The sequence below is a fragment of the Tympanuchus pallidicinctus genome, unplaced genomic scaffold (genome assembly GCF_026119805.1).
Source record: "Tympanuchus pallidicinctus isolate F22 unplaced genomic scaffold, pur_lepc_1.0 scaffold43, whole genome shotgun sequence".
Lineage (NCBI taxonomy): Eukaryota > Metazoa > Chordata > Aves > Galliformes > Phasianidae > Tympanuchus > Tympanuchus pallidicinctus.
The window spans coordinates 882,537-909,187 of NW_026294762.1; the positions used below are offsets into that span (position 1 = coordinate 882,537).

At 45.3% G+C, this 26,651-nt stretch overlaps 1 protein-coding gene across 4 annotated transcripts in view; it reads right to left on the reverse strand.

The window, feature by feature from the left end:
- FBN3 (fibrillin 3) overlaps positions 1-26,651 on the reverse strand; it is a 123,763-nt gene that overhangs the window by 70,465 nt on the left and 26,647 nt on the right. For all 4 annotated transcript variants that reach the window (XM_052702252.1, XM_052702251.1, XM_052702249.1 and 1 more), the window contains exons 4-5: positions 22,174-22,269; positions 18,318-18,413 (exon numbers count right to left, since the gene is read on the reverse strand). In XM_052702252.1, the coding sequence (XP_052558212.1) occupies positions 18,318-18,413; positions 22,174-22,269 (192 nt within the window). The remainder of the gene's footprint in view (positions 1-18,317; positions 18,414-22,173; positions 22,270-26,651) is intronic.

Here is a 26,651-nt window from a genome sequence, read left to right on the forward strand (position 1 = left end):
ATTTCTGTTTTTCGAGAAGCTGAAAGCATGACAGTACTCAAAAATTAATGCTGATAACGTTGTCCACAGCAGTTTGGAAAGTGGATGTCGCTGAGATGTAAACAACAGGAGGTATCTGAGAATAAAAGGGCAATGCTTTTGAAGTTACTTTGGTTAAAGCAATGACAGGTGTGTGTAAACACCTCTGTTTAGACATGAGAACAGAACTATGTACTCTCTTTGCAGTGAATTACCAACTAGTCATCGTTTGGCCTTTGACCCAAATTTTAACAATACCAGCCCACATGGTTCTCGTTAACGTTGCCTGCTGTGCCAAGTTTAATGCTTTAGTTGGTTCTGACTTATTCCTAGAAAACAGATCAACATATTTTGACTCACTGCCTTTCTTCTATAACCTATAACAATTCATCTTTAAATGGAAATGCCTGCTGTCTTTGTGGTGTGCATCTGCAAAGGGCTCCAACTGACTTAGCAAGTCAGATCACAGCTGAGAACAGCACTGCCATGGGGTGAACCTGCACCTGTCTGCCATCCTGCTGCTGCAGGCTGGGTGCACTGCAGCAGGAATTCCTTTAGACTGATGATGAAAGAGCAGTGGTAAGGGGAACGCTCAGTTTTAAACAGATAATTGGCAAAAAAATAGAACTGCATATGTAGATCACTTCCTTGGAGGGAATGCAGCTAAGGAAATTGCAGCCTTGAGTGCAGAAGGTCTGCCTGCATTCCAGCTGCCATCTGTTGCTAATTTTAATGGGTTTACTAAACATTGAATGAGGCACCAATCAAGTTTGTCTTTAAGGAGATACATGTGCTTAAGAGGCATCTGAAGCCCTGCTCCAGTGTACATACAGGATCCCATCTTCCAGCCTTATAGCAACAGCATCCACTGGTAGAACAAGGGTGAATCCCAGTTTTTCCACTTGCAGGTAAATTTCTCATTAAAGGGACTGCAAAAATATAGGATCAGGCCTTATTTTAGGAAGAAAAGCTTCAGTCAGATGGAGTCTTTCCAACTCTACGGGAGAGACTTTCAACACAGCAGGGCCATGCACATCCAGTCCTTCACCGATCAATTCTAGATAAAAAAAGCAACACGCTAGCTCATTGCCTGGCTTATCTCCTCCAAAAAATAGCAAACAGCAAATACTCATTATAGGACAGACATCAGGTTTCCTCCTAGCATCTATCAATCATCAGCTTCATCAGTGCATGGCTCTCACTTCTCCTTCTCGCGCTATTAACTTCAAAGCAGACCGTGCTCAGTGCGTTGCTCCGTGGGCTGCTTATCTCCGTGAGTCAGATTAGGTTACTGTTCACATCCTCAGCTCGAGCAGCCCACAGGGAGAGAGAATGCTGCAACTGCAGAATGCACCAAGGAATCGGAGCTGCAGCATCAAAGTGTTTGTGTTAGCTGTAAGAAATCATATACCTCGCTCTTTGTTTTCAATGCTCTCCTCCCCCCAGCCCCACTCTGACAGTACGGCTTCAAGCACCAGCAAACCTAAACTATGGAATGTATGGGGAATGGCTGTTTACATGGGTGCATAGTGATAGGACAAGGGGGAATGGTTTCATATTGAGACAGGGGAGGTTCAGCTTGGATATTAGGAGGAAGTTTTTCACACAGGGCGGTGAGGCACTGGAACAGGTTGCCCAAGGAGGCTGTGGATGCCCCATCCCTGCAGGCATTCAAGGCCAGGCTGGATGTGGCTCTGGGCAGCCTGGGCTGCTGGTTGGCAACCCTGCACAGAGCAGGGGGTTGGAACTGGATGAGCATTGTAGGCCTTTGCAACCCAGGCCATTCTATGACTCTGATTCTATGACTTCTGCAGGTGCTGCAGTCAGCTTGAAACTGCACTAATTCCCATCTCCCAAATGCTGCAGCCAACACAGGGCTCAGATGTGCTCTGAAGAACTGACCTCATCCGAATTTCCCTGTTTGGGGGCTGTCATGGGGATCACCAGGAATACCTATGGCTAATGAACAGTGACTACAAGCTCCTGGGGAGTTCATATGAGGAGTCAATGCTGCTGTATGCATGTTTGCATTGCACCACTCTGTTCCACCTGCAAACAGCTTCCTGCAAATGTCCCTCCAGATATTTTTTACCCTCCTCATTATGCGCCTACGATACAAGCAGAGGAATAACTTGCTGCTGCTGCTGCCATCTCTTTCCCCAAATACACTGTATGGGCTACTGCTGGAATGTGTGGGACAGTCTGACACTACAGTGGAGCAAGAGGGCTCCAGTGCCCCTGGCTGAGCACACTGCAGCACCAGGGCTGCCCTGCTCAGGGGTGCTGCCCTGGCTCTGCCTGCAACACTTCAGCCACTTTCCCAGAACATATCTCACCTCCTACAGGCAGTAATAAAGAAATGCACATGACTCTTTGCCAACCGTGGTGATAATTTTTGCCAGAAATACAGCTTGGTCTCATTAAAAAGAATAATCCATTTCAGACTATTTAAAACTACCACTCCGAGACTATCAAACTTTTATGTAGAACAGTTGGAAGGCACCTTCTTTATTGCTAAGTTTTCCCAACACCAAATGAAGACAATGGAAATCTTTTGTAGGGAATTCCTCTCTGGGACACAGAGCTCAATGGAATGCCATTACTTTGTAGGAGAATATTAATCTGAGCAATTCGAGTTCTCTGAAGGAGACCTCAAACCAAACGCAGTAAATAAGGACATTTTATCAGATGTTAATTATAACTCCACAAGCTGCTTTACATTGCTTTTTATAGCATCTGAATTGGACCCGAAATATTTACAAATTAATTTCAGAATCTAAATTACTGCTTTGCATTTAATTGAAATTCTAAATTAACTTCGTGCTGCCATCTAATTTGTCCTTATTGTCCCTCTGGGGAAAAAAAAGGTAGTTTCAGATACTGAACTATTCTGTGTGACAGTTTTCCCAAGTAGGAGAGCTCTCCCACTCCTGTGACATCCATCAGCCCCGTGCTGTAGCACCGAGTGCATCACTGCTCACTGTGGGAACTCAGATTCCTGGGTAAAGATTCAAGAGCACCAACAATCATACTGCTTTCTTTGCTATTTAGAACCATAATCCTGGAAAGCCAAACACGCCTGACCCCTCTGCTGCTTCCAGAAGGAATGTGAGCCAATTGAAGTGCTGTGTCTCTGTCTTCCAGACCGTCCCTTCTTCAGCACCATTTGTCTGGCATCCCTGTGAGATGGGCCGTGGGCTGAGTGAACTCTCTCTTCACAAAACAAGCAAACAGAACAGCAAGGAAGAAGAGATCTTCTGTGAGAAAAACCAAATTCCTACTCCTAACAAACAATGCTTTGCTGAAGGTTTCTCCTTCAAGCAGCGAGGACAAATGCTGCTTGTGAGTGATCCACAGGGAGCTCCAGCGCCCACCACAGTGAGGTCAGTGCAGCAAAGCTCAGCCCCTGGCATTGCTCCATGCTGCTCTCTAAAAGCTCCAGCAGCCAATAACATGGAGCAAGGACAGGGGATAGCAAGCCTGACATCTGTTTTTTAATTGTCATTGTGTGACTTCTTTCCCATTCGTGCCCAGCTCACAGAGAGATCACAAACTGGGAGCACCCGCGTGCAACAGCCACCAAACTGCAGGCTGAAAGCTGTTGGCACAAGGCTACCCAACAGCGTGCAATTGTTCCTGCTGTACTAAATGCACACTGAAGAGCACCAGTTATAGGTCTCTGCACACAGTGCAGCTCTGCATCTCTGCTGGGCTTCCCAGGCTGTGTACAACACCAACAGCACAATGGGAAGGGAGAGGGCAATGCAGGGAGAACAGCATGGGGGTCTCTGCAGGGCTCCTTCCCATGGAATGCTTTCCCCACCTCATCATTTCCTTACCTCATGCAAACAGTCACATTCCTGATGTTTAACTGTTTGGACTTGTGCAAAAAAAAGAAAAAGCTGGCAAGGGCAGTCTGTAAGGCCAGACATTCTATGCACTGAAAAAACACTCTTAAAGGAAATAGTAAGGAGAGACCTTTTTAACATTTTCCCGTCCTATTTTTACAGTTTCCCGTCAGTCTCAGCCTGGTGAAACCTGAGAGAGAACTCCATGCACAGCCCTGCTCCAACAGCTCTATGGAAATCACTCTGTTGGAGCCATCTCCATCAGATCATTCCAGGCAGCGGTAGAATCGTGTGGGTAGGTTGGAGCTGGCATTGCTGCTCTGTGCTCTCCATCCTGAGAGGGAAGCACTGAAATCCTGGTTGGTCAGCTGATGAAGACATGGAGATACCAGGGGGGTGGCACAGGGCTTTCAAAGAATCACAGAATCATAGAATGGCCTGGGTTGCAAAGGAGCTCAATGCTCATCAGTTCCAACCCCCTGCTGTGTGCAGGTCAACAACCAGCAGCCCAGGCTGCCCAGAGCCACATCCAGCCTGGCCTTGAATGCCTACAGGGATGGGGCATCCACAGCCTCCTTGGGCAACCTGTCCCAGTGCCTCACCACCCTCTGTGTGAAGTAGGTTGGGACTCTTCTCCATGTTGTAAATTTACCTATAAGTGATTCTATGATTCTATTTTCCTGCTGTACAGTGACCTTGGAACAAAGATTGAGAAGGACAGAACAGAGTGAGGACTTGTAATTGTCTGGTTTAAGAGTTCTTGTCTCAACATTACCACTGTGTGAGCTGCAGCCAACTGCTTGCTGCTCCTTCAGCAACGTTTCTGTATGTGAAAAGCAGCAATACAGTGGCTTATGCTAAGGGGGGGGAAAGGTGATCATTGGAAGAAGCTTGTCCACAACAGAAATATCTTGAAATAGAAGAAAGAAGTCTCAGGAATGACCAAGCAGAAACAAATGACATTATCTTTCTAAACTCAATCAGTGGAAGTGAAAACATTGCACACTCCTTAGTATCTCCTTATCGCAGTACACTGCAACTGGCAATGGCTTTTCTCTGCATTCAATGGAGAAAGGATCTATTTATTAGGCAGATTAAAAAAACATGCAAAAAGGGCAACCTTAACTTTTAGATTGGAAGCAAATGTGTGCTCAGCGCTCAGCTCAGTAAGAGATCAACCAGTAGTATCTCCTAGGCTAGAAACACACTGCCAGCCACAGTGACTGCTCACGGAATGGAAGAAGCTCAGCAGGAAACATGGAAGGCAGCTCAAAGGCCACGACCACAAAATCATCCATTGTCCTGATGAAGCACTGAAGATGTAACAGCACTGGCACTGCTTTCTAATGCCCTGTGTAAGTCACTGATCGTGAGAGGTATCAGAATAAGGTGATCAGATACACCCTGACCTGTTACTTGTACACCACCTTGTTTTCAGCAGGACAAAATCATATGCTCTGAGTCTTACTTCTTCAATGATTGTGGACTTTCAGAGGCAAACGCATCTGGCTTACCCAATAAAAAGCCAATTTACTGCTCTGCAAACTGCTCAAATTGTAGAAAAGTGTGTGGAATTGACCCTGTCCAATCCTTGTGTCCTTGGGTTGGAGTTCAATTCATTGATTCTTGGGATAAGATTATTCAAAATTAAGCTCAGAAAAATTTAAAGTTCTCTTTTTATTTTTTATTTTTTTTAATTCCAAAACATTTTTTTTTCTGGTCTCCCCATGAAGAAATAGTTGCTTCATCCATTCATTTTGCATTAAAAAGGCACTTTCTTGAGTGGACTTTCAGTACATCTCCTCTCAGGAAAGGAGACAAAGGTTAGTGCTGGGGGTGAAATAGTGATGAGAGAACCTGAGCCCAGTTCAGTTTGTCCACCCTTCATTCATATCCTGCCCCACACAGGAAGGGTTTGGCTTTCTTGCAGGGTTCCTAGATTTCCTTCTAGTTTCTTATGCTCTTGAGGAGCAGGACAACACACTGCTGCAGTTCTCAGACACAAGTGTGGTTTGTGGACCCTGCTAGGCTGCACAAGTCTGGATCTCCTGTGCTACTGTGAGCTGAGCACCCATTTGTAGGGCCTTGACTACACATAAGTCAAGCAACGCCTCTCCTGCCACTTTGCATTTCCTCTTCCATCTTCACAGATTTGCAGATGACAGTGTTGGTGCCCATCACCCTTGGATTGATCTCAGGGCACTGGAGCTGCAGCCCTGGTGGCCTGGTACTTTGTTCCAATGTGCCACGTGTTCAGATCCACTCAGCAGCGGCTGCCCTGTGGATTTAGCTGTGTGAGATACCAGGGCAATGCACAAGCTCTGCATCTTCTGTTCCAGAGGTGCTCTGCTTCCAAATGCACTGATCGGAAGGTTCAGAAGCATCAGAACACCCTGCTGGATACCTGGACACACTGCATCCTGAAGTGACAAAAGATCAGAAGATAGGAAGTCTCCTTTCTGCTTAACCTACAGCAGGCAATGAGGTCCCAGCTACAGAATGGGAGGCTCCAACCTGTGGGCCTTCCACCACGTGGAAAATAGCAGTATTAGATAGCTACACTGCCCCAACACGGGGAGGAAAGGAGTGTGTGATCCCCTCACTAAGAACTGTACCCTAATGCCCTAATGGCCATGCAGCAAATTGGGATGTGTCTACATCCCACCAGGGCCATCAGCCAACCATGGCACAACTTTCTGCAAAGACCAGAGGGAAATGTGGTTTCTCAGGACTATAGTTAGGCTTATCCAAAGAAGCCTTTGATAAGGAGAAAATAGTAAGCTGCAGTTGTGTCCAGAGCCAAACTCCACGTGTGGTGATGTCTCTATCGGATCGTTTTGCATAAAGCATGCTACAACTTAGAGAAGTAGAAGTTGGCACAATCTTTGCTGTCTGGACTACATTTGCTTAATAAAGCACTTAATTTAGGTGCTTAATGTAGAGAAATGTTTAATATGGCAAAACTGGAGTCCATCCCTCACCTCTGGAGGCAAGCTGAATAGAAGGAACACAATCACATCTCTCAGCTTTGAGTTCTGTTTTATGTCTCATCATCCAGATTACCAGTCTTTCTAATTGAAGGTTTTTAATACAAAAATATTATTTTTTATTGGGAAAAAGGAATAAATCTTAACACTGTCAGTAGCATTTATCGATCTGATTTTTTGCTTGAAGTAATTTCAAATTTCATCTGGAATTAAGTGGAAGAGCCACTCGTTATGTGCAGGTAGACTCACATCTCAGTGACTCAAATCATTCAGACAGCTTTGATGACAGAAATGAGCCACAGTAGCCACTGTTTCCCATCGTTTTGTTTTTGTTTTTTTTCCCTATCCCAGAGAGCTGTAACCCAAGAAAAGTTTAAGAGTTTTCGAAACCCTGGAAGAGCCTTTCAGCTCACGGGATTCCGGTGGAGAATCACACGAAGTGAATTTCAATTCAGTGAATTGAACACGAAGTGAATTTCAATTCAGTGTTGTATGAGCGCAGCTTACTGAGCACTACTCCATCCATGCTCACTGTTTTTCTGAACCAACAAGAGATACCAGCAAGGCAAAGGCACAGATGTGTGCCTAAAACAAAAGTGAAGACTGCCCCGCAGTATAAATGAAATGATACTTCTCCCACCTCTTCCTATCACGGGATCAAAGCAGAGTGCTCCATCAGTCCTACTAAAATCCATTCCAACGCAGAGACACAAGAACAGCACAACAGGAAGGAAACCTCTCCCTATTCTTCATCAATCTTTCACCATCTCCACTGTGCTGAGTTCACGTCCTTGCTTATCCCCTCAAAGTGCTGCATCGTCTCAGCTGAACAAACCTCATTAAAAGTCCTTCTATGTTATCTTGGGGATCACTAAATGTCCACGAAGTTTCTGTGGTCCCCTTTGTTAGCATGATGTACGTTCTGGCATGCCTGATCTCTGGGGCAGTTTCCAGCTGAAGGTATGCAATATGAACACTGGCTCCTGGCTATTCTACTAAAAGCAGAATTTTGGAAGGATTATGACCTAAGTTAGAAAGGAGTGAGCAAAAGGAACGTGTTTATTGCTGGCTGCTTCCTGTTAGGACTTTCACACTGATGCTAAGGGGATCAGACACACCCTGTGTAGCTGCTGCTTTTCTCATAAGACTCCACATTAAACTGGAAATGTTGAAGAAAAAAAGAAGCAAATGTTCTGATGAGAAAGCTGAAAAGCTGGGAATAATTCACTCAATAACTCTTCTTATGGTTGGAGAGGCCTTACATGCAAGAATTGTGGAGTATTCTGCAATATCCCCACCATCTGATAACCTGTGTGGTTTAATGTGCCATCCAAAGTGACAGAACCATGAACATAATCTGTGCATTACAAGACAGAGCACATATTCTGGTTATATACAGCATGGGGTGTCTTGTCACTAGAAAAGCTACGGCTGAAGGGAATGTATGACATCATTTTGGATTCTTCCTTCCCTTAGACAAGACTGACTCTACCAGTTTTTGTGTTGCTTGCTATCAAGCACCGGCAGTAAGAGAAATCCACAAACTCCTCCAGAAACTCTTCTATCTGGACAATAGATAAAAGTGGCAGTTAGATTAATTGACATTAAATGTCACAAACAATATGCGTAGAAATTAGAAGGATGAGAGGAACTGCTGTCCTATGCAGAAAAGATCTTTGAGAAATTGATGAAGCACACACAAAAAGTGCTCATCTCATGACCTGCAATTAGTCTTACTGCTTGTTAATGGAGGTTTCTTCCAGGACTAGAGTGGTCTCAGTTGTGAGGAACCCACTGTTTGCAGAATCAAAACAAACAAAGACATCAAAGTCCTTTGGAAGCTTTGAAGAATCTACAGACGCAGACACGTTGTACAGATCAGAAATCCCCCGAGATTTCGGAGATCCTCATGTTATGCACGTGTTAAATATAAAAAGCTTTGCCTCGACATATGGAAAATAATGGACATGCAAGAAGAAAGCAGGCCACTGTCAGGAGCAAAATGCACTGAGTGGTGCCCTTTTCCCTAGGCGCTATGTCTTGTTTACTAGCAGATGGTGTGGCTCTTCCTTCCATGAGTAGCTGTGGCTTCACCTCAAGGCCTGTTGCAGAGGCTGGCCATGACCAGGCCAAGCGATCAAGGCCGACACACATCAGATACACCCTTTATATGGATTCAACCTGTACAAGCGTGACAATCTTTTAACACTCCTGTCCTGCTCTCCTTTTTATCTCTGCGCTCAATGGTTGACTTCTTGTGTTCGTAAAAAAAAGAAGAAAAGGAGATATAAGAGTCCCTTGTAAATGACAATGTATTGTTGTAAGACATGGTGAGAAGGTGCTGTTCAGAAGTGTTTTCACTTCATCCCAACCCAGTGCTGGATTTGGTTTCGAAAGAGAGCAGTCCTGCAATGAGGACTGAAAGAACAGGAGTTACTTGCTATGTTTTCAATGGATATTGATGTCGAGGGCTTCCTGTGGCTCAAATCCTTTTTCTTTTTAGCACTGCAATATTGTGTGCAGGAGTATGGATTGGTTTTCATATGTTGGCTAATGATGAGCCAGAACTCAGACAGTGTGTGCCAGTTTTGAGTTTGCTATTATCCTTATAGATGGACATGATCAATTTCTGGGTCTTCATGGTTTTGGACAAAGTTAACTAGCAGGATAGGAGCAATACTGTGTTCTACATCTCTCAGCCCAGCATCCATTAGACAAACACTGTCACAGAATCACAGAATGGCCAGGGTTGGAAGGGACCCCAAGGATCATGAAGCTCCAACCCCCCTGTCACAGGCAGGGCCATCAACCTCCACATTTAATACCAGCCCAGGCTGCCCAGGGCCCCATCCAGCCTGGCCTTGAACACCTCCAGGGATGGACGGGGCATCACAGCCTCTCTGGGCAGCTGTTCCAGCACCTCACCACTCTCATAGGAAAGAATTTCCCCCTGACATCCAACCTCAGTCTCCCCTCCTTCAACTTCAAACCATTTCCCCTTGTTCTGAAGTTATCTCCCCTTCCACAGAGTTGATTCCCCTCCTGTTTGTAGGCTCCCTTTAGGTACTGCAGGCTGCAATGAGGTCACCCCACAGCCTTCTTTTCTCCAGGCTGAACAAACCCAGCTCCCTCAGCCTGTCTTCGTAGTGGAGGTGCTGCAGTCCCCTGATCATCTTCGTGGCTTCTCTGGACCCTCTCCAACAGCTCTCAACTGTCCAAGGACACAACAACCATACACAACATGTACAGCCTCATCTTCAGGAGGCAAAACACAAAGTCTCTTGAGACAGAGCATGGAACATTCTGGGCAGAGAAATTCTCATCTGCACCAATGCACACTTTGCCTGGCATCCCAAACTGCAGACTTCCTGTGTACTCCCCTCCGTGTGGGACATGGCACCTGGGAACAGATATGCAAGGCTCCAGAATGCTTTAATGAGAGGTAGCAAATGGCATCTACAGTGATGACTTCACCATTTGGATGGGAAAGAATCCCACAAATTAAACCTCATCCTTCTAACAAAGGAGAAGCTTCCAATCCTTCACTCAAGATAAATAGCATTTTTTCCATCAATTTCTTTTCATTCTTGAAAGAGGGTAAAATCAAATAAATAACATCAAAATGTTTCCTTTTCTTTACAAAGAAAACTCTAAAGGAAATCATTACATAGAACTAGTCTCTCTCCTCACCGATTCATTTTCTTCTACACTAAGTCTTTCCCTCCTAAATCAATTTAATGTGAGTTCTTGTCATCCAACATGACAAGCAGAGGGAGGAAATGATGCTAAGATTCCTTGAGTACTTTGCTATTACTGTGTTTACTTCTGAAGTGGAGCATTTCCTGAATGAAGTGTGAAGGTAGCTGACTTGCTCCCATTACAGAGCAGTCTCTTACTGCTGAGCTGTTTTGAGCTGTTGAACATGCAACCTGTTGTCTGTACAGCAGCAGAAGCTGCTGCTTGGTGTTGAGAAATTCAGTTTCTTAACAGTATAAGACTTAAATTATCTCATCTTATGGTTTATAGCACAAAATAAAAGCAAATCAAAAGCCCCCCAAAAGTCTGTAATCTGATAGACCTATGCATTTTGCATGCATTCTGTTCACCAACACAGATGGGTATGCATTTGATGCATGCCTGTCTAAACTGACACCCAACTCTTTTATGGAGTTAGACCTCACAGTGCACTGGAACAGCTAATGGCCATTCCAGTGTTGGTGCTACAGACAATAGAGCTGCATTTGTCCAATGTTAATGATCCTTTCTGAGAATCCAAATGCTTTGGCACAGATGTTAGCTGGACAAACAGAGCTGTGTGTTCAGTATCATTATATGGCATTGCCTTCTGTACAAACAACAATCTGAGATAAGGGTACAATGCTGTACACTGCAGCAGGCAGAGCTCTACAGGATTAAAAGGTTTAAATTCAGCATCAGATAAGCCACTGTATGACAACCAGGGACTCTGCCCGCAATCTTACTGCATAGTCCCTCTTCATCCGAAGATGAAGATGGGATTCCCACCTGCAAAAGCATAGTCAAATACACAGAGTGCTGATGCTGGCTGGAGACAAACCAGCTCCTGGTCCAGAAGCCATTCATGGTAATATGCACTGGTCTGAGTCTATCCTTCCTGACAGACCCATCTCTTAACATGGCTTTCCAATCTGAGGCACCTTATGGTTTATTTAACACTGTGGTTCCAGCCTGGAGGCAGCTTATCTGGAAACATGGACAGGAGCAAATGCTCAGCTGGCTTTATCTCATCACATGGTCCCCTCAATTGTTCTCTTATCAGTGACAGTGGGTGACTTACCAGCTCTGCTGGAACCCTTTGGTGACTCCTCACAATTCCCATGCTGCAGCCAAATGGCTGCTATTTTATTGAGAAACATAGGGGATGGATATGTAACGAACTGCCTCACCAACCATAAGCTGTGTCCTGAGCCAGGATAGAACAGCAGACCTTGTTCAGAACATAACATCTCCACATCATCCAGCTGTGAATCAAACCAACTGCCCATTTCAACAACGAACTAGAAGGGATGGAGAGATGCAGTTTACAGCACATCCTGTCTTCTGCAGGCTGCAGGCCACTTCTGTAAGTAGAAAGCTCAGAACTGAGGGAAATCACTGTAAATAATAGGTTACCATTTCTGAAGGTAATTAAAGACTGCTTTAACTACCTGGTATTTTCTTTGTAGTCTTTAGCCAGGACAACCTCCCATTTTGTACTCTGGAAGTATACTTAAGGATACTGGAGTTACTTAGGCAATAAATAAGGCAGAGAGCTGTGTTCAGTAACTACCAACAGCTCTCCCTAGAGAAGCATCACAGTAGATACCCCAAGTGGAAAGGAGAAAGGCGAACAATGTCTCATTAGACAGTAACTGGTATTAATTGAAGCTTTCTCCCTGTGGAGACATGGTAGGAATCTCAAGTATTTCTAGAGTACTCAACCATGTATAGAGCCATGCTAGGAAAGCATCAACATGGAGCCTTGGGCTGAAACTTGGACTTCCTACATACAAAGTCAGTAGGTTCCAGGTTCTGTATTTATTAATTGTATGTATGGTTCTTCTTCCTTAGGGATGAGACTCAGAGCTAAACTGAGAGCTAAGCATGATCCATGCTGCTTTCAAACCTGTCTCCTTGTTACTGGAGACTTCCAAGGATACTTGTAAATACGTCACATACCATGGCTGACTTAAAAGGTGAAACTCAATGGTGATCATGTCTCCAGTAAGTCTGGTGGTTAAGGATTTAACGTGCCCAGCAATGGAGCAGATATTCAGCTTCTCCTTGGAAGGGTTAAGTTCTTCACTGTCACACTACTGGTTACCAGTAAGTCAGTCATAGCCACCTCACCTGGCTGCAAATTCCCAGCCTTCCCAGCCAGGAGCCTCTTTGAGAAGTGTAACTTTTAACATCTCCTGGCCAAGAGAGTGCTCTGTTTGTCTTGGCAGGGAAGACCTGTGTATACACAGCTGGAGAGCTTGTTTTGTCTCTTGGTACAAGTCTGGACCAAATCAAATCTCTATAGGCTTTCTAAAAATGCTCTCTTTATTTAAAGAATTTTATACATTACAAGATGTCTCCAAAGTTTGCCTGGGCTCAGTCCCATTTTGCCTGCCTCTCCCACCCCCAGTTCTATTCCTTCTCCTACCAAGCACAGAGTGAAGTCCTTTGGATTTTTAAACCTATCCTGGCATTGCTGTGTCCAGAACTGTCTTTAAGAAATGTGTAGGTTTCTTTACAAACACAGTCAGTGTCCATACCAACTTTAGATGACTGCGAGCTAAGGAAAAAGCAAGTGGCTTTACAGACAGCTCTGGAGCTCAGGTTCAGGATTTGGCTGGAAGAGAGCCTGCAAGGTAGTCTTCAAAAGGGAAGGTTTCTGTCACAGTATCTTTCCATAACTAATGCAATGTGTGTGTGCTTGAGAAAGGCAAAGAGAGGGATTAAAGAATATGGTTTGCAGTACAGTAGAAAGGAGGAGATTGGAATAAAGAAACGTTACTTACGTAAAGATGTGTGGAGGCTTTTACAGAGCTTTCTAAGCTTGGCATCCAGTACGTGTGAAGCTCAAACTACAGCAGAGGCCTTTCATGTGGCACCTGCACCATGAAGTTGGGTAGATACTTCTACAGCCCAGGAAACATTGCACAGCTATGCTGAGTTCTGCATGTTTCTGCTGGCTGCTGTTCAAACAGGACTGACTGATGCCTGGGCTACCGGAAACCAACTGTTATTCCTATCTCACCCTCTAAATCATGTTGCCAAAAATCCCCAATTTGGAAAAAAAAATATTAAAGGCAAGAACAGACCAATCCTTGAACAGAGAGTTAAACAGAATTATCCCAGGCTAGAAAAGCAGAATGTCTCCAGGGCACCCTGATTTGAATCCTGGGAGTCTGCACATCAGCTTGGTGTTTCAGTTTCATTTCTGCTCTGTGTCACTCCAGCCCTTTGCCAAACATCGTTATCACAGCGTTGTGAGATGTCCTCTTCTCTCGTGTAACTGGTGATAGGACTGGAGGGAATGGCTTCATGCTGCGCCAGGGGAGATTTAGGCTGGATGTTAGGAAATACTGCTTTTCTGAAAGAGTGGGCAGGCACTGCAATGGGCTGCCTGGGGGGTGGTGGAGTCACCAACCCTGGAAGTGTTCAAGGAACGTCTGGATTTTGTGTTGAGGGATATCAGAGAGAAGTATTGGTGATGGGTGAATGGCTGGACTGGGTGATCCTGTGGGTCTTTTCTAACCTTGGTGATTCTATGATTCCATGTCCACCTAAGCCAACAGAAAACGATGAAATTTCATATCTCAGAGCCAACACCTCAGCCACAGCCACACTGCCCAAATGTAAAGCTAACAGAGCCACTCAGCACGTGCTGGCTGGATGAAAGGCAGCAGTCACCTGTCACTGGGAGCCAAACTCTTTGCTCCTCATTGTGGCGTTCAAATATTGAAGAGAGCACAGAAACAGGAGAGGAAACGGCTGTTTATGAGGGTGGACAGTGACAGGACAAGGGGGAATGGTTTTAAACTGAGACAGGGAGGTTTAAGTTGGATATTAGGAGGAAGTTTTTCAGCCAGAGGGTGGTGAGGCACTGGAACAGGTTGCCCAAGGAGGCTGTGGATGCCCCATCCCTGCAGGCATTCAAGGCCAGGCTGGATATGGCTCTGGGCAGCCTGGGCTGCTGGTTGTTGACCTGCACACAGCAGGGGGTTGGAACTGATGATTTTTATGGTCCTTTTCAATCCAGGCCATTCTATGACTCTATGATTCTTTGAAAGCTGCAGATCCTTGCGAAGCTGCTGGTATTCATAGTGGATGAGCAGCTAGCACCAAACTGCATGAGGTTCAAAACAAAACAGAGCTGGCTAATGCTTCTCTTTGCAGTGTTGTTACTAAAATAAAGCTGCTTCACTGAAAACCTGATATTCTGGTTGTAGTTTTCTAGATTTTCAAATAAGTACTGTACCAAATCATAACAATAACTTGCAGATGTTAGAAAACTGACTTTCTGGGTTTTAAGTCTTTGTTCATTTAAAAACCAACAGCTGTTAGCTCTGGTGACGTCATTAGTTTTCATTTTTGAGGGTATGTGGTATTCACCCTCTTCAGCCCAAAGAAATGGTGTCTTGCAGCAGAAAGACCATGTCAAATTAAGGGACTTGATGCAGGAGTTTGATTCTATATTGAAAGATGCAGGAGGCTGCAGAAATGGTCCTAACACCATAGGAACTGAGCGCTTGCCTGGTGAACTGCAGACTGTGTCTGGCAAAGTTCCTGCAAGCTGTCCAAGTCCTTAAACCAGCAAAAGCTTTTAGTCCCCTAACTGCATGTGTTCTTTGGACATCACTCTTCCACAGCTGCTGCAGTGAGAAGCAGCTGCACTCCTGAGCAGCCTCAAAGAACCTTGGAAATCTGTTTCAAGATAGGCACCAAAATTAGCTGGAGAAGTCACTGATGTTTTAGCTGTTGATGAACAGTGCTTACACAGCATCAAAGCTTTCTCCCCAGCCCCCTGACCCTCACACTCAGTACAGTGCACTGCACTGGGGCTGGGCAAGAAGCTGGGAAGGAGGCATAGCAAAGAATCATAGAATCCTAGAATCACAAGGTTGGAAAGAACCTACAAGATCATCGTGTCCATCGTCCTCCCACCAACCACTGCTACCACAAGCACTAAACCAGGTCTCATAGCTCCTCATCCAGACGCCTCTTGAGCACTGCCAGGGACGGCGACTCCACCACCTCCCTGGGCAGCCATTGCAGCACCTGACCACCGTCTGAGAGAAAAAGTTCTTCCTTGTGTCTGACCTAAACCTCCTCTGGTACAGCTTGCAGCCATTTCCTTGGGTCCTGTTTGTTGCCTGGGAGAAGAGGCCAAACCCCTCCTCATCACAGCCTCCCTTCAAGAGGTTGCAGAGTGCAGTGAGGTCTCCCCTGAGCCTCCTCTTCTCCACACTGAACAATCCCAGCTCCCTCAGCCGCTCCTCATAAGATTTGTGCTCCAAATCCCTCGCCAGTTTCGTTGCCCTTCTCTGGACACACTCCAAAGCCTCAACATCTTTCCTGTTGTGAGGAGCCCTAAACTGAACACAGCACTGGAGGTGCGGCCACTGCAACCAGAGCTGAGTGCAGGGGATGCTCACCTCCCTGCTCCTGCTGGCCACACCATTTCCAGTGCAGGCCAGGATGCCATTGGCCTTCTTGGGCACTTGGGCACACTGTCGGCTCAGGTTCAGCTGAGCATCAACCAACACCCCCAGGTCCCTTTTCTCTTCACAATCATAAGACAGGACTTAACTGATGGGATACTCCCCATGCCATATGACTTGAGCTTAGCAGTAAGATCTCAGGAAAAGGAGGGAGGAGGAAAATAACATGGTTCTAGGTGTTGCCTTGCCTCAGGCCCTGCCTCCTAGAAAGTGGTTGGACATCTTTCTGCCAATGGGAAGCAGTGAATGAATACCTTATTTTCCTTTGCTTCCACATTCAGTTTTTGCTTTCCTTATTAAACTCACACTATCATAATCCACGAGTCTTTTCAACTTCCTTCTATGTTCTCCTCATCTAAAGGGAGAGGGAGGTGAACAAGATGCAGGGTGAGTGCTTGGCCAGAATTACTGGCACATTAAAAATTTTAGCTTATATTTCTTTTCACAGAATCACAAAACTGTGGGGTATGGAAGGGACCTCTGGGGATCAAGTCCAACCCCTACCAAAGCAATTCTCTACAGCAGGTACACAGAAATGTGTCCAGACAGGTCTTGAATACTGGCAGAGAAGGAGACCCCACCAATCTCTGGGCAGCTGAGAGCCAGGGCTCTGCCAGATTACAGTAAAGAAGTTCTTCCTCGCATTCAGCTGGAACTTCACATTCCAGTTCATGCCCAGTGCCCTGACCCCATCCTCTTGACTTGCACACTTCAGATTTATAAAGTGATGAGATCCCGTCTCAGCCTTCTCCAGGTGACCAGCCCCACGGCTCTCAGTTTCCCCACCAGGAGATGCTCTGTGCCCCCCCATCTCTGCAGCCCTCCACTGCACTCTCTCCAGCAGTTCCCTGTCTTTTTTGAAGTGAGGAGCCCGGCACTGGGCGCAGTGCTCCAGCTGTGCTTCCCCAGAGCAGAGCAGAGGGGAGCAGCACCTCCCTTGCCCTGCTGCCCACGCTCTGTGCAATGCACCCCAGGGTTCCATTGGCTTCTTGGCCACCACAGCGCACTGCTGGTGCGTGGTCACCTCTTGGTTACCCAGAAACCCAGGTTTTCTCTTCAGGGCTTTTTTCCAGCAGGGCAGCCCCTAACCTGTACTGATGCATGTGGTTATTCTGTGATTTTGTGATTCTATGATTCATCTTCAGGAGCATAACCCTACCTACTCTTGTTGAAGCTCATTGTGCTCCTCTCTGCCATTCGCCATCCTGTCCAGCACTCACTAAATGGCAGCACGGTTTTCTGCAGTGTTAGCCACTCCTCCCAGCATTGTACCATCAGCAAACTGGCTGAGGGTGCACTCTATTCCTTCATCCAAGTCATCGATGTAGATGTTGAATAAGACCAGGCCCAGTCCTAGCCCATTTTCCCTCCTCTCTCAGTGAATAGGAAGGGGCTGATAGTGTCACCTTCCTTTATGAGGATGCTATGGTAAGGGGCTTTCTGGCATTTCTAAGCCATTCCTTGGTGATCAAGAAAAGAAGCGAGGAAATGCCCAAGAGAAAAACGCAATTTTTGTGCTGAGCACAAGGGTATTTTCATGTTTAACAGCTACTGCAAGAGGCCACAAGTGGGTGAGGAGTATCCACAGACACAGAACATCAGGCACTTTATGTACCTAACACTTGATAAGTAGAGATCCCAGAGAGCGCTTTGGACATGGGGTTGTTATTAGAATCATAGAATGATGAAGGTTGGAAAAGACCTCTGAGAACACCAGGTCCAACCATCAACACTTCACCACCATGCCCAATAAACTTGAGTCATGACTGCACTCCCACTGGAATGGCAGCATGAGTTGGTGCCCTTGGCTCTTGAGCAAAGGAACATTTACACTGATTAGGAAAAAAACTTCATTACTCGGTGGATCTCAGCATCACAAGATTTTCTGAGGCTATAAGGATGTATTTGAGGAACATCATCTCTCAAATAAGACAAGTTAATAAAAACTGAAACTAACTATATATAAAAAACAATCACCATATTCATACTGAATATAATGGAAGAATTCCATACCATCAGCTATGCAAGCGGAAGAGATGAAGTCTTCTCTCACAAGACAGTTCTAATGCCTGTAGTAAACTTTTTTCAGACCCAATTTAATCCCAGAATTAGGGACTGTATCATCAGGCTAGGAAACTGAGAAGAAATTCACTTAGAATCAAGTATCTCTAGCATACATACTTGAATATACAACTCCTATGCTCAGTCAGTGATAATATGAAGATGTTTCTTACCTCTCTCACACTGGGGGCCGGTGAATCCATAAACACAAGCACAACGGTTTGGTCCAATGCAACGACCTCCGTTCTGACAGCTATTTTCACAGACAGCTGTTTAGAAACAGAAATGGAAATCAGTGATTTCTGCTCTCAGGGAAATGACAACGTGAGCTGTGTAGTGCTCAAAGAGCTCAGGATATCTATCACCTACTTTGTGTTATTCATCTCTTCCATGTAGTGAACATATCGAGAAATGCATGATCTTTTCTTTTTCTTTCCCCTCGAAAATGATTTCCTGTTTATGAGTGAAACCATTTATAAAAAGGCTACAAACTCCCATTTCACTTGAGAGGATTTCCTGTGCTCTGGAATCTCAAGCTCATTCAGGTCAGCACTGGGACTTAAATGTCAAGGTCAAGATGAATTTATACAGATGAGAAACTGCATAAAGGCCATTTAAATCTAAGGAGAGGAGAACAGGAAGACAATAAAATGTGAGAAGAGAGCAGTCAGCCATTTCATCCCACGCAACTGAAGCAAAGAAGAACCAGAGACCAGTGTGATATGGCAGCAAACAAACATCCTTTGACTTCAGATTAGCCCTGCTATTCTTAGTTGAAAATCTCCTGTCAACATGACAGAAGTAAAGGCAGAACACTTATGTCACTGATTGGGCTTTTCTAGCTGAAAAACCTGCATGACGTGAGCAATTGCTGGTTGTGACAGGTAAGAATGTGAGCTGCTGAAGAAAGTTACAGGTTGTGCTGCAAGCATTGGCTGGGTTTTACTGGGAGGTGAGGTGAAATCGTGGGCAATTGCCAAATCTTGCAAATAACTGACTGGGGACTTCTGAGGGTGTTTTAGAGGTCTTACAAGGCGAGCAGTATTTGGATAACTCTATTGGTAATAGCATGCAAGGCTGAGACTGCATCAATAATAATATCAGAAATAGCAAATTTGGGTACAAAGAAACAAGACTGGGACAAACAGGACAAAGTTTATTGGGAACAGGTTTACCTACAATTAGACTGAGGCAGAAAATGAAAGTGGAAAATGGTGGAAAGCAAGGTCTGGAAACAAATGGCAGTCAGGTATGCCGTGTGAGCTGTGGGTGCTCATCCTGCAGGACCACAAACTAAACCTGCTGTTCTGACTGCACCACCATGTGCATCAGGAGGACCCAATGGTTTTGATTTCCCTGGCAATTAGAGGAACACTGAATGGATGGATCAAACATTCTGGCACAGTGTCAGTGCCCATTCTAGGAGGCACTGGCGTCAAGTCATCATTTCCTAACACTGTGGTAGGATGAGTTCATTCAGGCTGGCAGTGACATAAAGAGATAATGCTCTGAAGGAGAAAAATAACTTTCCAGAGAACTGATTTATTCAGAGACATGAATAAAGCTCAGCTGGTAGGAACTCCTCTAGAAGTGAAACGCATTGAAAATGATTGCCTTTTAGTCTTGCTATTTCAAAGAAGCTATATCCTTCACAGCAAAACTCCTGTGAAGGATTGTGGATCCAAAGGGTCTCTGTGCCCTGTCTTTCCTCCATACAGGCTGAAGAAGCAAACTAGATGGAGCTGGGACCCTTGTGAGGGGAGAGGGGTTCATCCCTCCTACAGAGAACTCCCTTCCTTGGGCTGGTTAAAAAACATAAATCAGAGGCTGCATCTTCTCTGTTTGCTCTTCTGGTGCCACGGACAAGCTGTGCTTTCATTTTCTGTCACGTGGTGTGATCCTATAGGAGTTTGTTCTCAATAACCTCAGGCAGTAAGGAACCACTTCTATGCCTTTGAGATCACCATTGCTCAGGCTACAGCACCAGCCTGAAAGCCAAAGGCACGAGGAGAAAGAGGATTGCAGATCCTGGAAGCTCAAGATTAAAGTAACCATCCTTTTGTTCCATCAGACCCTCTGGCAGATTCTGTGATCAGAATGGGAGTGGGAAGTCCCTTTGTGAGCAGTAGGTAAAGGAACACAAGCCTGAGAAAAGTCAGGAAATTTGGTTTCTTCCGTGAACAATCCACATTCTGCTGTAGCAAGTGTGGTATCACAGCTCCCAAAATGGAAACACCTGTCTTCCTCAGACCTACCTTCTTCATACACCCACACGAGCTGGCATTCTGCTGTGTGTGAATACACGATGGAAGTCAGCACTCATCTCAGCACAAGTGCTGCACAGAGTGGCAATGACAGGCTGAGAGGGGCAGGATCCCAGAGTTATTAAAATCTCAGCACTTGTTGGGACTAATTAGGGCTGCTGAGGTTTTCCTGAAGTTCCTACACAACTTTTCACCCTTTGAGCTACTCAGTTGCCTAGCACCACTGGCACACTGAATATGACACGTAATCTCACCTGGAAAGTGTGACCCACAGCAATCTTGTCCAGCACCTGAGCGTGGCTGCATGCTAAGTGCCAGGCAGCAGAGGCCAGGTGCTGCTGCACATCATAGCCTTCTAAGGTTACACCCATTTCAGAGCTGAGGAAGCTGAAAACTGCTTGGCTGGAATGCTGCCAGCGGGGTCCCACCCTGCCAGTGATGTGCTGCCAATATCTGAACCGTTACGAAAACCCTACTGAGGATATTATAGGTGGAGCTGGTAGCAGCACTTAATAAAGGTTGCTTAGCACGCTCCAGTATAAGCTCTGGTTTGCTGTTACTTACAATTTTCCCAAGGTTTAACTGTTCAGAATGAAATTTTCCATATGGTGTGTCTGTCTTCAGTTGAACTTTTTGGAACGTTCCAGCAAAAATGAATCAGTTGTAGCTGAGGATAAGCTTAGGGAAAATATGGTCTTTTGTTTGTCCTAAAGAAAATTCTCATAGATTTCACCAAGAACCTCAGCGGTTCTCACATTCATACATGGATTTGAAATTTGTCTGTAAAATTCCATTTGATCAGAGATTCTTTTAATATTCTTCTGCATGCTTGCCAGGGGCTTATTACAGACAGCACGTAAGTTCTTCGGTTGTTTATTCCACAATACAAATAACCATTTAACTGCCAAATCCTTTCATAGGGCACTGGGGGAAAAAATGCAGTTTTTCCCTATGAAAAGTAAAGATGCTTTGACAAAATACAAGATCAAGTTATAAATTACTGTGAAGTTTCTTTGGGTGACCACGTTGGGGTTTCTTTATAGACAGTCAGTGCTGTCACATAAGCAGAATTAAAAATTTAAATCTTCAAAATGTAACAAGTATAGTTTATAACCAAAACATTTTTGCCTTTTTAAAAAAGGTTTTTCCTCTTCTAATTGAAAGCAGACTTCATTTGTGCTAAAATGAAGGTTTCCCACAGGAAGACTTTTCCCCGAGAATATGCTGTTTTCCTAAAAATATTTTCTAAAAATATTTACAGAGAAATAAAACGTAATTCCAGCTATCTGTAAAACAACGGGACAATCAGCAAAGGCTGCACCTGCCCTTCCTAGCATGGGGTGCTCAGGCTGAGAGCCAAGAGATGTGCGCTCAAAGGTCACACCTTCGATATGAGCTCCCTCACACTCATGCCTGGAGAGCAAGGTGCAAGTCAAGGCAGGTCATGACTTTGAGGTCAGCGCTGGATGGCTGCGCACAGTGCAGGGCAGTTTGGACCTACAGCTGTGGGGAAGCAGAAGGATGGCTGCAGTGACAGCGTTGATCTTCTCCCAGCCACACCAGGCAGAACAAATGTTACCTACGTGCCAGTGAGAGTGAGCTGAGATTCCAATGGAGAGCAGAACGCAGCGAGGACATCAAAGCCTGCGCTGCAACCAGCACATCAGTACGTGCAAGGTGACCTCTCTATTTATGGGGCTGTACAAGCCTAGCCTTGCCCTTCTGCTCTCTGTGCACACATACAGCTGGTGTTGCAAGTACTTACGCTGCCCACAGTACGTTCCGGTGTAACCTTTCTGGCAGAGGCAAGATTCTTCACTGCAGCTTCCACCGTTCATGCATCTGACATTGCAGGTTTGGACTGCGGAGAAGAGCAGACAAGTCTTACAAGACAATGCAAAAAACAGCCCATGGCAAGAGGCGCACACCTCATCTGTAACCTTCTTAATCTCCTCTCCTCTCAGTGCACAGGTGATGTTAAATATTCCTTCAAGTTAAACGAAGTCACTGCTGAAGTCTTGCCATAGAATATGTGCCCACAGTGTGTTAAAGGCCTGTACTTTTACTGAGGTAACATTTCTCCAGAGCTTGTTACAACTATGAACACTGTAGTCTGTTCCGTGTTCCCTGGACACAAGGCATTTGGGCTGTACTACAGCTGGAAGCATTGCACTGTTGAAACAGGGACAAGACACGAATGCTACAGGCAGGGGAGGTGACACTTCAAGGCCATGTCACACAGGACAAGGTGGGATTGCTCTCTTACGGCAAGCAGTCTTTAACAGAAATAGACATCATTCTATGGAAACCAGAGGATCCTTCATTACAGGATCCACGCTGATTAAACAAGACATGGGACTGAGAGTAAGGGCATATTTACTCCTGTTTCTCTTTCTTCTGGGATACTACACATTTCAAATATTTGTGTACCCTTTAAGCTATTTTAAAGTTTTTGCTCTATTTTCAAGCTTTTCTCATCCTGGGTTATTTAATCTTCAAAATGTTTTCTTATTACAAGCATGTTAAATGCTGAGGGGGCTTGGGAGTAGAATTTATTCTGTGAAGGAAAATCATAAATGTTAAAGGTATTTCTCTTCTTTTTCCAATGACCATGTGGCCTTATTAATGAAATCCATCTACAAGAGATGTTTTTTTAACAAATCTGCAATGAAAAGCAAGCATTATCTATTCTTTCTATGTTAAAGTTCAGCTTCCACTGTAGATTATGGAGCAATGAATGTGAATAATAAGCTGTAGGAAAACAATAGTAATACAGAAGAATCAGGCAGTTTTACACTGATGGAGACACATCGCCAGCACTAGGTTTAACTGCTTCATTACTATACAATATTTAAGGAATGTGATATTAAAGCAGAGGAGCCCCAAAGGGGAGGTTTATTACTAAACTCTGACTTATAAATACAGGTCAGACAGCTTTCATTTGTTACTGAAATGCCTGGAACAACGCATTCTTTCTTTGTCAAAAATGACAACTCAAATTGCGAGTGCCTCAGGTTATAGCAGGTTAAGTGAAAACTGTTTTTCAGCATGTACATCACAGTTCCTGCCTGCCAGGATGGGAGAGCTGAGAGAGCTGGGGCTGTCCAGCCCCCAGAAGAGAAGGCTCTGCAGAGACCTGAGTGCTGCCTTCAGCACCGAAAGGGGCTGTAAGAAGGAACAGGACAGACTCTTTAGCGGGGTCTGTTGTGACAGGACATGGGGAAGTGGTTTCAGACTAAAAGGGGGGAGAGATTTAATTTGGGTGTAAGGAAAGTCTTTACAACAGAGGCGGTGAGGCACAGAAACAGGTTGCCCAGTGATGTGATGGATGCCCATCCTTGGAGACAGTCAAGGCCAGGCTGGACCAGGCTGTAGGCAACCTGATTGAGCTGTGGATGACCCTGATCACTGCAGGGGAGTTGGATTAAATGACCTTTAAGTATCCCTTCCAACTCTAACAGTTCTGTTGTCCTATGACTTGGCAGCTTGAAGAAGGTGGGACAAGGGAATGCATGTGTAAGGAGATGCTCAGATGACGTTTGTGTCTTCTCTCTACGTGTAACAACAGCTCCAAAACAGAAGAGCTGGGGGCAGTGCAAGTGAAACATCTGCCCAAAAGGCAGCAGGAATCGTAAGTGTCCAATAAGGATTATTACACGGTTCATGCTTTGTTCATAGAAGGCCTGACAGGAAGGAGTGGAGTGAGAAGTCTTGGAGCTTTGCGTTCAAAATGCTAAGCACATGTGCTGTACATTTAATTCATATATTTCTAGTATGGTTTGAATTAGTTATAATGTCTACAGTCCTTCCTATTGCTTTATGGCCAGAGATGAGGCCAAATTTAGATGAAACTTAATCATTAAAGAAACTAAGCTTAGGGCTTCAAAGCATTGCCCAGATTGCCAGACATGAGACCAGTCTTTCTGGGAAACAGCTCTGTCTCCAGCATGTTCTAACCCTACATCCCTCACTACAATTAATCAGTGCTGGGAAAGCAATTACATGCCACAGATCTGGGAGACCCACCCAGAAAGAGGTAGCTAGGAAACGTATGTCTGTCCGCTGTCCATCTCTCAGAGCTTTTCCCTACACAGTCTGCTTTGCTTTGTACTCAGTGCATTCAGCAAGGACTAAGATTTAATGAAGCTGAGAAAATTTAGGAGTTTGGAGTGCAGACATAATGCCCTGACACTCATCCAGAAATTTTCCAGCTAATTGGCAGTGACTGCTCACAGCAGGTCCTATTCCTTACTGCTGCTGTGATCCCAAGGGCCCTGAGATCCCATTTCTATCTCATTTATCTGCAGCACTGGCACTGAGAGGTCTGCTAGATTTGGAGTGAACATAATTCAACCAAGAACTGAAAGGCCTGTTACACTTCCTTGGGATTTTCCAAGATAGCAGAGACAAAATTTCTAGGAAAAAGAGAATAACAATTCACCCTAATTAACTCTTCCCATTGCACTGGATCAGTGTTACTTTATTTTAAAGGATCGTGGCTGTGGCTGATTTGCCAGCCATCAGCAGTGCAGTCTGCAGACAAGTTTTATGTCTGCTAACAGATTGCTACTATCTAAACAGCCACTTGCAAATTACTCTTTAAATATGTCAAGTAAGAAACCAAACTTTCTGTTATGACAGAGAGAGGCAGAGCAGCTTTTATTGCCTCTGGAATGCACTGTTTGACTATTTTACCTCCCTGAAGCATTCATGATAAATGTAGATACAAACATCCCCTCAATGAATGCCAGATTTGATAAAGCCTCTGCAGAGAAACCAACCCTACCCCCTAACCCTGAGTGCCTGCTGAAATCCACCCCAGGCACAGAGGAATGCCAAGTCTGTGCCCAAATGTATATACTGCTCACAGCATTCCTCGCATTCCTCTGTGATTGCTAACATCTGGACCCTCATTCCAGAAACTTTTGTGTCTCCAGCACCTTCCTCTCAGCAGAGCACTGGTGAGGTCTGCAGAGCAGTGCTCACATAGGCTTCAGTGCTGAGCACTTTCTGGGGACATCTGCAGGGTTGAAGGGCAACATGGCACTCTGGGATCAGATACTGAGAATTTCCTTCTTTGTGTCATGCTCTGAATGTGGTTTTGAGGCTCGACGGGGCTTGGTCTCTGGCCTGCAGTCAGATGCAAGTCACTTTATTAACAATAGCATGCCTATAGATGGGCAATAGTGGAAAATAAATTACTGAGTTGTTTCCAGCAATCGCCGTGAGACCTAAAAAATCCCACTGGATTCTGCTCCTTGCACAGAGCCCTGGAAAAAATAATCAGCATTCTTAAAACACTGTGCCACCAGCTGCACACACAGACCATAAACTCAGAATTTCAGCACGTCTGGCATTGGAAGGGACTCACAGCCCCCTCAACCCCACTCCTGCTATGCGCTGGGTTCCCCCAGCTCAGGCTACTCAGGGCCCATCCTTGGCCTGGGGCAGCTCCAGGAACGGGGCTCCCACAGCTCTGGGCAGTGCCAGGGCCTCGCTGCCCTCCGAGTGACGAATTTCTGCCTGACATTCCATACATACAGGCCTCACCGGCTCCTCTGGATGGGCAAGAGTACTTGATAACCACCTCCTTCCGGCCTCTGAGTCCTATGAAGGACTCGGATGATTTTGTCTGCTTTTTATCAGCTGCTTGGTAGGTATCACAGTTCTCTCTTTATCAGCTGTTTTCCAAAGAGTCGTGCACAGACACACACAGGTTGGTTACAGGGTTTGCTGAATGGCTCCATCCAGCCTCCCCATGGCCACGATGGCTCTTTTTCTGGCCACCCAAGGAAGGCGATCTCCCACACCCCTGGTCACCTGTCCAAGTACCGCGCCACCCTTTTGTGTACAGTCCAAACATCCCAAGCTGCAACTTGTGGCCAGCAGGCATTGTAACACTGGCTACCACCACCAAGAAAAGTTTAACTCCACTGCCTCCATAGCTTCCAGAACTCACAGATCCTTCTGGCTCCTCTTCGACTAAATCAGCTCAGTTCCACCAGCTTCACTTTTGAGGACACACACTCAAGCCCGCTGCTGATCTATCCTCATCTGCTACACATCCCTCTTGCAATGGCAGCCCAGATGCAATGCTCCAGCCACAGTCCCACTAAGCAGCTAACAGAGAGGACAACACCTATCTTTGACTTTTTCATTATAATTTCCTTCATCTAGATTGCAGTGACTGGTTTTACTTACTGCCACGACGACTCCTGACTCCTATTCATCCTGCTATCTACC